This window comes from Phycodurus eques, chromosome 12 (genome assembly GCF_024500275.1).
Source record: "Phycodurus eques isolate BA_2022a chromosome 12, UOR_Pequ_1.1, whole genome shotgun sequence".
NCBI classification, from domain to species: Eukaryota; Metazoa; Chordata; class Actinopteri; order Syngnathiformes; family Syngnathidae; genus Phycodurus; species Phycodurus eques.
This window is the reverse complement of record NC_084536.1, coordinates 431,266-445,001: the sequence shown is the minus strand read 5'-3', so window position 1 is coordinate 445,001 and position 13,736 is coordinate 431,266. Positions and strand designations below refer to the sequence as shown.

General features: G+C 43.1%; 1 protein-coding gene across 9 annotated transcripts in view; it reads left to right on the top strand.

Moving 5' to 3' along the window:
• The window catches only part of akap11 (A kinase (PRKA) anchor protein 11), a 54,309-nt gene that overhangs the window by 23,085 nt on the left and 17,488 nt on the right, over nt 1-13,736 (top strand). For 7 of the 9 annotated variants that reach the window (XM_061691362.1, XM_061691359.1, XM_061691357.1 and 4 more), the window contains 4 exons: nt 1,875-1,958; nt 7,255-7,301; nt 8,538-8,737; nt 9,527-13,542. In XM_061691362.1, coding sequence (XP_061547346.1) covers nt 1,875-1,958; nt 7,255-7,301; nt 8,538-8,737; nt 9,527-9,706 — 511 coding nt within the window. In that variant the 3' untranslated portion in view covers nt 9,707-13,542. Of the gene's footprint in view, nt 1-1,874; nt 1,959-7,254; nt 7,302-8,537; nt 8,738-9,526; nt 13,543-13,736 lie in introns of those variants that run through there. The other 2 variants (XR_009769545.1, XR_009769544.1) reach the window with 2 other exon arrangements.

Sequence of the window (13,736 nt, the reverse complement as noted above, 5' to 3'; positions counted from 1 at the left end):
ATGTACTTAAGTAGCTCAGAGGAAATGTGGTTTTAGATGGGAAATCTGCAATGAATGTAAATTTCAAAGGTCAGTCTTGAATATCCGTCCTTTGACATGTTCTCACACTAGTTGCCAATTTTTTATTTGTATATTTTTTTGTCAAACTGGGGGCATATCTCCGTGGAAGCAAATCTGACAATGAGATTCTTTCCCAAGATACCTAAGGCACGCAGTGTCTGAGGAGGCTGAGTTAATGTATCATAATATTTTCTAAAGGTGTGTCTTAAAAGGAGTGCTTTTGTCTCTTCAGGCGCGGTTTCCAAAGTCCACCGCCATGTGTGATTCATTAGACTCCCTTTAAAAGCCTGTTGCGGCCATTTCCGCTTAGCAGATGAAACGACTAAAGGGAAAATACAATTCATCCTTCAAGGGTGTTGGAGCATGCTGATGGACAAAACCTTGTCATCCGCTCTGACCACGTAGATAAAATATGTATTTGAATTCAAGCAGAAGAAAAAGATCGATAATAAAAATTCTCTTTCACTACTGATACAGTGGTACCTCGATTTATCAACTTGTTTGTTTCTTGAATGGGGTTTGTAAATGTGTGTAAATTTAACATCATTTTCCCATAAGAAATTATGTAAACATGAATAATTGGGGCGGCACGGTGACCGACTGGTTAGAACCTCTGCCTCACAGTTCTGAGGAGCGGGGTTCAATCCCCGGCCCCGTCTGTGTGGAGTTTGTGGGTTTTCTCCGGGCACTCCCACATCCCAAAAACATGCATGGTAGGTTAATTGACAACTCTAAATTGCCCGTAGGTGTGAATGTGAGTGCGAATGGTTGTTTGTTTGTATGTGCCTTGTGATTGGCTGGCAACCAGTTCAGGGTGTACCCCGCCATTTTTGCTTAAAGGGAAATAACACAAAATAAAAAAATAAAAAAAATCAAATTAAATGTGTAGCAACAAAAAGTCCTTTCTGCACCACATTACACTGACAACGCACTCAAACATTTGCTACAATTGTGAAGAATAAAAAATGAAATCCACTTGAGCTTGACTTGTTGGTTTGCAGCGTCTTCGTTCCCTGACAACAGTCTGCATTTAAGTGGATTCACAAACAATAGCCTTGGAAATTCTATCCCTCGCTAGCTGTTTTTCATTTATCCAAACGAGCAACAGCTTTTCCACTTGGTCCAGAATTTTCTCTCGGTCCTTTCAAAAATACTTCACTGGCTTGGCCATGTAAACGGCAACAAAATCGTTCTCTCCCCCCCACAATAGCGGCAAGTGTGGAATTTTCTTCTTCCATACTTGCGAGCAAGCTCTTCAATGCGTGCACCATTAATATACTTCTCACAAATCGTCTTTTTTGAGTCCACAGTGAGTCCCGCCCTGTTGCCACGCTCGTTCGTCCATTGCTTTTCTCTGAGCCATATTTGAGCAAGCAAAATAGGAAGATAGAGGCAAAAAACACCGAAAAGGCACATAATGACGCCCTTGGCCAAGTAGCGACCGACTGTGACGCTGGACCGGCAGAGAGTGATCCGCCTCCCCACAACGGGCGGCAGGCACAAAATGATGAATGAAACGTTCGCCCACTGCGATAAGGTTCACCCATTCGGCAATATTTTTGTTCGGTCTGCGGTTCGTAAATGGAATAGTTCCGCTATTGAGGATTTCGTAAATCGGGGTTCCGCTGTGGTGTTACACACTACAGTTTGCAATGTAATCACTGACGTCTTGTATATAGAGTGAGATCTGCCTCGTTTGCAATCGTGTGACATAATACTGATGGAGTCATCATAATTGCACTACAAAGCGTCTTGAGATTGTCAGTTGTCTTTATGGCACCGTGTACGTCACTGGCCTTCTTTCTCTCCAGCAGCAATGGAAACAGCAGCAGCTGGAGCAGTCTTGGCCTGGAGGGGGAGCCCTTTGACGAACGCATGTCATCCTCGCCTTCAGACAGGTCAGTGATCATGCAAACCGATATTTTAGTAGTACAGTGGAACCTCAGGTTACGAACTGAATTCGTTCCGAGACCCCGTTTGTAAAAAGAAACTTTCTTTAACTGAAGTCACGTTGCCCACTGAAATGAATCCATTCCAGCGGACAAAACGTGGCGCTGCGCACCTTTTCAGAATCAAGCATACAGGAGAGTACGCTCCTAAGTGTGCAACAGTATCAGTACTGAACCTTGCCTGCAAGATCTTTCTTGGGTTACTAGAGAGTGGGACACAAACATGTGGCACACTAAGTCAAACATAGTACTATTAAGTAAGATAGATGGGTATACACCGAAAGCGCAAAAAACACTTCATGACCAAATAATTCCTTCAGATGATTACATACAAGGAAGTAACATTCACTTTTTCTTGTCAATGCTACCATCTGCTCTCACTTTATTACTCAGTTTGTGCTGTTATTTTCTAGTATGTTTGGATGAAGATGATACCTGCCCTTTAGACCTTCATATGTGATGCCATTTCTAACATTAGTCTAAAATCCAAATCATCAAAAGAAAAACACAACACTCACACAGATGGTATCAACGCTGAATACTGAAATTTATGCTGCAACGCTTCAGCGTTTTAGGCTTTTATACACACCACTACAAATGAAGAGCTTCAGATTTATATTGGTGTTACCGTAATTTCTCATGTATAATGCGCAATTGTTCCCCCCCAAAAATCTTCAAGTCAATACGCCGTATTGACCCGAAGTATAGTCAAAATTAGCCTCCACAGTATAATGATGTATACGAATAGATATGTTTTAGAAAAGCTGTCAATTAATTTTCAAACTTTATAAATTTAGAATTATATAGACTTGATACATTTCTAAGTATATAGTCATTTACTACTCATTTATTGTATGTAAATATTGAGGCTGTGATGCACCCTCGTGTTTAGTTTTAACACTGCTGCTTTACGGTGGTATGTTCCATCTCCCAAGTGGCCATTGGCACGTAAGCTGGCTTGCGCAATGTACTGAAAGCTAGAGAGGTCATGTGCCCAGATAACGCGTTCACTCCTGGTGCAAGATATTAAAAAAATAGTTATGACACAACAAAAGCTGCAGAGGGCGGATAAGCACGCATAGGTTCTATAAACGTTCACACGATTACAATTATTTATGGTATGAAGGGACTAACTGACACAAAACAGCATTTTGACAACTACACAAGGGCGCGAGGCACGCTGGGAAATCTTTGTTTCATTGTTGATGTCATCATGGCGGCTTGCTGTCTGAGCATGACCCAGTGCCCCAGCATTATACTTTAGAGCATATTTATTATACACGAGAAATTACCGTAATTCAAGCGAATGGATAATGGGGTAAAAAAAAAAAAATGCATTTTTTATCTCCTACCAGTCGTGCAGCTGCAAACTCAAAAAGACCAAATTAAAACTAAATAAAATAAAAACATCATTACAGACCATGATAGCACTTGCAGAGTACAAGTGAGGCATATCAGTCTTTAGTTCTGACATGAGAAGTAAAGCAAGCACATTAATCCACATGGCGAGCCTCCGATTATGAAAATAAAATAAGAGCTCAGCCAGCCTGACTTTGATCTACCTTTTCCATCAATGGGATGTTAGCAAAGCACCACTAGTTACCCTTCACATTTTTGCATATTTGAGCTTCAGATGAATCCTAATTTTGAAAAATAAGCCTGTCACGACTCGCCCCAGAGGGGAAGCGGTCTTTTGAGTCACACTTCCAAATTGTAGCTGCATAAACAACAACATAACACGACATGTTGAAGGCCAGCCTGCCTTATGCTCTGGAATACAGTACGATATAAACGGATACAGTATTTGTAGTTGTTGCCACCTGTCTATTCGGGTCCTCCCTGTTTGGGTATCAAAAACATTTGCGGTTCCCTGGGCAACCTCCTGCTGGAAAGTGTCTTTGCCTGTAGGCTCCGGCAACAACAAAGTGGTTAGCAGCTGTATTAGGGGTGAATGTTCGCAAAACGTTTTTCTGTTGGCGTATCACAGCCCAGATTCAGACTGGTGACAAACTAGTGGAAAAAGATCCTTGAATTGCGTCAGCGCCCTTAGCTGTAGATTTGACAAAGTCTGCAGCTCAGCATTATTGTTCGAAAAAGGGAATAATTCCTATTTTGGTGTTTTGATTATGTTTGTAGACACCACCAAAATAGCTGTGGGTTATTTCCCTTTTTGGGTTCGCGTAGACTATTTTCATCCTCATCAAGCCCTTGACACCCTTTGGAGCTATTGAGCTATTAGGCTGAGACTCAACAACTCACCACAGGATCACGTGTCTCTGTCGTAGCTTCGCGATTACCCTCATTTCATATCATTTCTCTGTTTCTTTAGCACTTTTCACACAGCTTCTGCAAAATGACAGAGATGTGACAGTAAAACCGGCAAGTATGAGCCTTAGTCTTTCACGTAGAGCTCATCGAAACGGGACATTTCCCCGTTTCCGTGTGCGTCCACAGAATGAAGAGGCATTTCGTGAACAGTTAATTAGATGTGTGGCGTTGCACCGGCGTCTGGCGTGCCGTGTGAAGATGTCGAAGGGCGGCAACCCTTTCAAGACAACAGGGCAACCGTTTTTGTGTGTGAGCTTTTCTAGGCTTTGTTATGATTTTTTTCATACGTCCCGGTCACGCATCTGAAGCGACCTCCGAAGCCGTGAAATATGCAGTTCAATTTCAGTTTTCAAATTTGGAAGCGGCTTTTGACACCTCACCCCTGGAAATTGTCGTATCTCAATTGTAATCCAGTGTTTCTCTTAAACTATTCAGACTTGCTGACAGTTTGATCGCACACTGCATTGACGATCTCCCGTGAGGAAGACTCACTACTCAGTTTTCCTTTTACGTATCGCACATCGTGGCCGACCTACGTCGTTCCCCCGCGCAATTTCCAATATTATAAACTGATGTCTCTCCCGTCAAACTACATCCAGATGTCACTTGATTTCGTTCTGGTACCTAAAGCCAGTCAGATAGTTGTAGCAACTGCAGCCGTATCCCAACTATGAAACCCTCTTTTGAGTCTTTTCTTTTTGGAGCTTTTCGGGTGATTTTTAAGATCAACGATGCCTGGTGGGAACTTAAAACGTGCCGCAGCTTTCAGCCGAGTGAACACTTGTGTTAAAGTAGCTATTGCGATTTCAGAAGCGTCTTGTAAATTGCTTAAGCTAACAATTGCAGCGCTGTTGGGACCAACTGCAAGCCGTGACTCGATCACGTTGTACCTTACTGTCGTTACTATTGGATCAGAATCAGAATCGTCTTTTGCCAAGTATGTCCAAAAACACACAAGGAATTTGCCTCCGGTCGTTGGAGCCGCTCTAGTACGACAACAGACAGTCAATTGACAGAGAACACTTTGGAGACAGAAAGACATTGAGAGAAAAAAACAACAACAAAAAAGAGTCACTGAGCAATAAAGGGTTGCTAGTCTTCTGGTAATGTCAGTACTTTTTTATTTTAATTTTTTTTTGGACAATTGTGCAAAAGATGCAGAGTCCTGTACCACTTAGAGAAGTTTGAATGACTAATATTACAATAGTCCGGTGCAATAACCATTGTGCAAAGGGCGCCGAGACTTCAAGCGAGTAGTACGATAGTCTGGGACCATGTTGATTGTGCAAATGTTGCAGATACTCCTCAATCCGTGTGCAAATGGAGCAGATGCTACTCTGGCGTGAGTGGCCAGTATTGGTCAACAACAGATATGCAAATAGTGCAGCGTGGCGAGACTACTACAGTGAGTGCACGAGCAATATATAATTGGCCCGACAGAAATGTGACAACAAACTCAAGGCAAAAAGACAAAAAATTGCCAGCATGTTGCAATGGAATTGTAGGTCAGGTGTTTAAGAAGTTGATGGCAAGAGGGAAGAAGCTGTTGGAATGTCTGCTAGTTCTAGTTTGCGTTGATCGGTAGCGCCTACCTGAGGGAAGGAGCCGGAAGAGCCGGTGACCGGGATGCGGAGGGTCCGAGAGGATTTGGCACGCTCTTGTCTTAGTTCTGGCAGCGTGCAAGTCCTCAATGGTGGGTAGGGGGGTACCGACAATCCTTTCAGCGGTTTTGATTGTCCGTTGCAGTCGGAGTTTGTCCTTTTTTGTAGCAGCACCAAACCAGACTGTGATGGAAGAACACAGGACTGATTCGATTGGATTGCATGTCATGTGCTTGAGAACTATCTGCACCATGTGCACGATTGTCACTGTTCCAGATTATCACACTACTATTCCCTTTAAACCGCTTAGATTTCCTGAGGACTCTGCACCATTGGCACAATTGTCACTGTACCAGATTATCGCTCTATTAGTCATTTCAACGGCTCTAAATTGCTTGTATTATTTGCACATTTGTCATTGTATCAGCATTATCACATTATCATTAACCTTTCATTGCTCCGTAGTGTGTTTGGATGTCTCAAAGGTATTTCACAATGGCTGTCTGTTGTGGTACGAGAGCAGCTCCAGCTACCGGAGACGAATTCCTTGTGTGTTTTTGATGTACTTGGAAAATAAAGTTAATTCTGATTCTGATGTCTGTAATCCATGTGTACTATATCCTCTCGAATCTGAATAATGCTAATGCTAAAAAATTTGAGAAACGAGAACCGAAGTGCTGCTCTCGTGTGTGCCTTGATCTGTGTCCAAAAATTCAGAGGAACAAGTACAAATATGCATGCAACAACAGCCTCCATCACAAAATCTGATCTATACGTTGCACAGTCACGTAAAAAGTATGGATTTGGAAAATGTAGTCATTGTGCAAACGCAGCGATGGGGAAAATGTCATAGTTTAGAAAATAAAGTCACTAACAGCAAAAGTTGTAGTTGTAACTGTGCTTGATGCCACCGTGGGGGACTTAGGTTCAAGACCCCGACTGTACCATCTGCCAACATCCCCCGGACTCACGGCTGTGGTGTCCTTGAGCAAGTTCCACTCACATGTGTATGTGTTCACTGTGATGGGTTAAATGCAGAGAACAAATTTTGTGTGCATGCATGCATGTTCATGACAATAAAAGGTGATTCTTCTTCTTCTTCTTCTTCTTCTAAGAACGTTTGAAATATCTTTCTTTGAGGAAATCGGTGTTTGGAGGATTTTCAGAATTGAGATATTGACTTCTTCCTCTCATTCAGTATCATAACTGAAGTAAAACAAAAAAAGGGAAGTTAGTGGAACTAGTTTGCAGTCAAAAGACATCTCTTGATCATAACTAGTTTGCCATCTCATTTCTCACTGTGACGTATCCAACAGCGACCATACAGAGGACAAAGAGGGGGAGGTGAAAGAAGAATCCAGTGGTAAGTGTCTTTAAACTCCCCTTTTAATTCACCTCATTCATTCAAACATTTGTCATTGTAACATAAAAGCGGCAGAGATGAATGAGTCCTTCCAATTTGACTCACTGACATGAGCCGCATTGGAGTCGGAGCCGGCTGTGTACGTCAGCCTGCCGCGCTGTCTGTGTGTGTCATAGCGGGGATTTTACCACCCCCGTAGTGCGAGTCAGCCACACTGACGTTCATTCGTCATCTCCACTCACTCATCATTAGCATGTTCTGTGCAGACCGTTATCGATGGGCTCTGACTATTCTTCTGAAGTCACCAACATTTGGATTAAGAAAACATCCTCCTACATATTAACTGGCTGTTAAAGCGTTAACTCATGAGTAATCACAAACAAATGATGGCAATAATCATTGATCAACTCAGATTACTCACACAATTAATGTTGACAGCACACGCTCCTTTACCTTAATCGTGGATGAATATGTGAAATGCGGTGCAGGTTGCTGTAAGGTCAGTGATCAGGTCAACACTTACGCCGCTGCAAAGATATAAGTGAGGGACTCTTAAACTGTTGTGCTCGGCGGCATATTTTGCTTCAAAAGTCACAACGATGGAACTTTTGAAAAAAAAACCAAGGTCATTTGCATATAATGCAGCGCTGGACTCTTTTCATCAAAGCACAAAATACCATCTCAAAGCAAAATGTAGTATGTGTGGCATATTTGTGTGGCATTAAGATGATGAAAAAAAATATATCAATTGACAGCCGTAGTGTGAACACCGCTAGACGTTTGATCTGTCTCCAGTGCTATGAATTCATTTCAGATTTTTGCTCAAACCTCAAACATGAATGTACTAAAATGTGGTTTGTTTTTTGGAGATGGTGTACAGTTTGTGAGCGGAGCCAAACAAGTGTTTCCTCTAATAGTGGCCCAGTTACTGCTGAGCCTATTTGAACTCAAAACAGCAATACCTACAGACACACGTAAACAGTCTTGCAAATAAATTGCACGTGTGAAGTCATGCCGCATGTTGGAAATGGGTTCCTCGGCATCAAGGTGATCTTCCGTTATGAGGAGACGGCGTCCGTAACGACGAGGAGCGCTTTAGTCGACGGACGCGGTCGCGCCACACCTTTAGCTGCGTCATTTGTTTCAGTCTGCCTTCGTTTTACACTTCAGTTTCACTTGACGTCATTGTGGTAATAAACGGCTAATCTAAGATTCCGATGTTTGGCCGTGTTGCAGGAACTCTGTGCGATGACACAACCCAGATGCAGGTCTCCGGGACTATGTTGATTATCCTGAACTCGGACAGCCGCGAACTCCGGCGGAGCCCTCGGCACTTGACCCTCGACCCCCAGCTGAGGAGCTTGCTGCAGTGGGCGGCGGCCTCCGTCGCCGGGGTCCCTCTGATCCAACTGAGTCCCGACAATGAGCTCCAGCAGGTATATAGGATTTAGCTTGTCAAACGCTTGACTTTCATTTCATGACTTAACCCTGTAAGTCAAGATCTCATTTCCCAATGTTCTTACACGTTGGAAGAAAGATTCTTACAAGAGCAGCAGTGTTTTCGACCAGTGTGCTGTCGAGAAACAAAAATAATGCACCCGTGGTAATGCACTTATGAAAAACATAAGCTCGAGAAGAAACATTCTTCATGTCACTATGGTGACGGCATTTGCCGATTCAACTATTTGTAACCAAAGCAATAAAGTGAATTGTGGAGCTTTATTTTCGTAAAAGTAGTCCTTTTTCGCCATCTTGTGGCATCTTGGTGCAAAGAAACTATGTTGAAGTGTGTTGAAGAGTTTCATTTTGATAAAAGTAGTCCTTTGCTGCCCATCTTGTAGCATTTATGGCTATTTTGGGCCGCAGACCTCCCTAACCTCAATTGATTTCTTTTCTTAAAAAAGTGTATGTATCTCCAATTTCATTTGCCTGAAACAAGAATTTAAAAGGGATGTTCTTTCTCAAATTAAAAACAAACCAAAACTCTTTATTTTTTCATGTCAATAGCACCTTTGGGAGTATATTCGAGAAAAATGGTGCGGTGTTAAATACTGTAAATAACAAATAATAAGTACAAATTATGAGCGTACTGTGCTTATTTATTTAAACTAGCGATGTCGTCGACTGGAGTCTCACTGATTTCCACCTGAGATTGTGACATGTAGTGAAAGGATTACGTACACACAGAGAGTTTGAATCGTCAATTTGTTTGTGCGCACTTCCAGCTGCCAGCCGTGGTCCAAAGGCTGCGCGAGAGGAAGTGGAGGGTGGGAGAGCTGCTGCACTTCCTGTTGCGCTACTGTGAAGAGACCCAGCCGCGTGCTCCGCCCGGGGAGGAGACTCCCCACGTGGTCAGAGAGTCTCAGCGCGTCCCCCTCTTCAAGTGGCTCCTGGAGCACACCTAAACCCCTATTTATTTGTCTTCCTCCGCCCACTTCCAGCAGAGGGAGCTGTGAGAGCCTTGTACGACGTATTATTTTGCTGCTGTTTGATTGTTGCAGTATCCTCGCACGTTGCTTTAACAAACGATCTCACACTTTCCTAAAAAGGAAGCAGAGCGACCCATCCCGTTCGTTCCTGGCGCGGCCATTTGTGAGGCAGGGAGAAAGTGTGTGTGCGTGCGGGCGAGCCCTTTTGTTCGGGGATCCCCATGGCTGCCAGCAGGCCGATTAGGTCATCACATCCACAGCTCACCTTGGCGGCAGCGGAGCTGTTTCCACATGAGAGGAACACCACGCCCTTCCATTATCAGAGTAGGGGCCGTCTTGAAAAGGTGCATTTCTTTCCATCGAGTATTTCCATTTTTGTGTTTCTTCAAGCATAATTTCCACATGCTAAAAGGCCATCGCTTTATTTTACACGTTTGTGTTACAGACAGAAATACTGCACAAATTGCCTTAGAATTCCACAATTGATCTTCTTATACGGAAGCAATTGCTTTCAATGCAACAAAGCGTCTTAACAGTCACACGCTGACTTCGGCATTGCGGAATAGCCTTAACATGCGGACTCTCCCGCCTCTGGTACGGCTCTGAGACTACCTCCCGAGCCGGAAAATTGCCCAGTTGACTTTGCCCCCCCCCCACAATTTCTGCGACATGTGGAAAATAGGCGGAACTTTTCCAGGCAGTGTTGAAGGGCCTTCAATTTGATTTCGATTGATAGGACCCAGTGTGTTTCCTGTTTCATCTTTAGATGGTGATTTGCCAACTGAAATATTGCAAATGGTGGATTCGGGATGGGCAACGCTTCAATTGATTTCTTGTAAAGATGAGAGAGAATCTCTTTCTCCGAATGTTAGACCGCCAACGAGTGATGAGAGACTTGACGGCCAAGGTCTGGCTGAGACGTCTTCAGACAGCAAACCCATTGAGACTTCCTTAACCACAATCTAGGCTTCTTTAGACTTTTGACACTTAACATGCCTCGCTGAGACTTCTTAATAAGGCAACCTCATTGAGCCTCCTCATTGACTTCTTTCGACAGCAATCAAGGCTTCTTTAGACCGTAAACCCATCGAGACTTGAGAGCAGTTGAGACTTTTGGCGGCAAGCTTGTAGAGGCTGTAGACAGCAAACTAGTTAAGACTTTTTTAGATGCCATAAATACTTGACTGCAGATGAGTTGACATTTTGTTTTTGACGGGTATCGAGAGTTATTTCGATTCTTTCGACAGCAAACGTTACACGACAATCGAGACTTCTTCAGTTAGCAAAACTCGCTCAAGCTTTAGACAGCAGGTAATGCTAGTCGAGGTAAAAAAGACTGCAGTCTAGTTAAGATTTCTTTAGACGTCAATCAATGCTTCTGGAGACAGCAAACACATTGAGATAAGAACAGTCTAGACTTAAAATGGTAAACATACTGAGACAGCAGTCTAGGCTTCTTTAGGCTGTAACATGCTTGGATGTTTGACAGCAATTGAGTTCTTTCGATGGAAACACTAATTGACACTACTTTAGACTGCAAACCTTTTGAGCTTTCTGTTGATGGCTAACAAGACTTCATTAGACGGCAAACAAATTGAGACTTCAGTTGGTAAACTTGCCAAGAAGAAACAGTAATTGAGCCTTCTTTCGACAGCAAATGTGTTGAGACTTGAGATGACAGTCGAGACATTATAGATTGCAATCTCACTCAGGCTTTAGACGGCAAACTAATTGAGACTTCTTCAGACGGCAATCGAGAGTTCATTAGACTTCAAACCCGTTGAGGCGACTTTTGACTGCAGACTCATTCAGGCATTAGACTACAAGCAAACTGGAGGTTTTTGTTGACGGCAAACAAGACTTCCTGAGACAGCCATCAAGTTGAGACTTAAGACGGTAAATTTGCCAAGACTTCTTTACTCTGCAAACCTGTTCAGACATTAGACAGCAAACTTGGTGAGACTTCTTTAGACTGCAGTCTTGTTAGCATTTCTTGACAGTAGACAGCAATCAAGTTCAGCCTAAATCAACAGGAAGTGCTGGTCTCTATTTTGCCTGATTTGCTTCAAGACACGATGAATCAAGTCCAGACCCTCACTCATTTCTTAAGGCTCCATTCAATGATGAATTGATGTTGCCCATCCCTAGCATGTGGATTGTTTGCCAGGTAGATCAGTACGTTGAGAGTATTTTTTTTCCAATAAGCTGAAATAAGCCAACGTTTGTGGCTTTAATGTTGCCAAACTGACCTCACGCGGACCAAGTCGTCATCAGAGTGGCTCATCCGTGCCGTGTCGTAATTGCGAAAGGTCCGTCGACGCAGATCGCGGTGCTCTTTAACCACAAACTCAGGTTGAAGAGATAAGTCAGCTCCACCTCATAGATGGCGACCACAACTTCCCCAACGGATTCCATCTGGGTGCAGATGCAACTTTCAATGCGCTCATTGCTCTGGCAAGCGTGGCCAACCTGTGGCCTGTGGGCCATATAACGCCCCCTAGAGCATTTGATAGGGCCTACCATGCAATTCTAAAAACAGATAAAACCTCAAAGTCCCAAATTATAAAACTGACACGTCATCGATGTTGGGCGGAATCCTCACCTCTCCAAAACCATTAGTTTTCAGGAAATTTACACCATTTTTTTTTTTTAGTTATTCAACATCATACAGTTAAGAGAGGTATTTGCAAGACTTTGGTTAATAATTTATTTAAAAAAACAACAACAACAAAAACGGACCGTGCAGTAGTATTGATTTGAAATTGACCAACTTTGGAAATAAGCGCTTTCTGCCCAACAGGAGGACATGCTGATAAGAATACAAACATTTGTTGGAGACACTGTAATAATATATAAATATCGCTTTTCATTTGTCGTTCGGCATGGGTCCTCACCTGCATGGCTAGAAGCTCCATGCCACCTCTTCCTGCTTCAACTCTATAGGCTGCTGACCAGAATGGTCTTTTTTTTGGGTTTTGTTTTTTAGTATACGTGTATCAATTTAAAACGGTGTTTGTCTCAATAATTGTTTACTTGTGAAATAGATCGCTAAATGCACTATGAGAAAAACAGTTACACTGTAAGAAGAAGAAGAGGTGGTGAAGTATTTTGAATGAACCTTGCAGAGAGACTGAGTTGAAAGGAATGTCCAATTCATGATGAAAAGAGAAGCTATCCGTGTACAAAGTCATTCTGTTGACATTCCAGCTTGTGTTTGTGCCTGTTGGACGCTGGATGTGCACCTGCAACATTTTGTCAAATGGGCCGCTGTTGTATTCCAGTGCTGCTTTCAGAGTGCCCCCTGCCCCCAAACACACACACACACTGTATTCGTTCCTGCTTACTTGTAAAGTCATGCTAAATAAAGATATTGAATGAATTAAGTTATATAATATATAAATGTAATATGATAGTGAGTGTGGCGACCTGTTCCCTCGTGACAATGCTGAATAGTGAATCCACGTTTGTAAGCTTGACGTCAATACTTTATGATTAAAAAAGCTCAGTGAGACAAAGCTTTTACGTGGTCCCTTTTTTGGGCTTCTTTTAATGCATAAATCCCTTATAAAATAAAAAGAAAAACATTATAAATTGTTGTAAATACTATATATTGATGCGGGCGGCATAGTTCTGAGGTTGCGGGTTCCCCGTGCCTGTGTGGGTTTTCTCCGGGGTACTCTGGTTTCCTCACACATTCCAAAGCATGCGACCAGTTCAGGGTGTAGCCCGCCTCTCAGCCAAAGTCAGCTGGGATAGGTGCCAGCACGCCCGCGACCCATCAGGAGGACAAGCCGGATGGATGGATATTGATGATGAATTCACTTTTGAAATCCTCATTTGGTTTATTTAATAATAATGTAGGTGGCCGACTGGTTAGAGCATCAGCCTCACAGTTCTGAGGACCTGGGTTCAATCCCCGGCCGCGCCTGTGTGGAGTTCCCGTGTTCTCCCCGTGCCTGCGTGGGTTTTCTCCGGGCACTCCGGTTTCCTCCCGCATCCCAAAAAC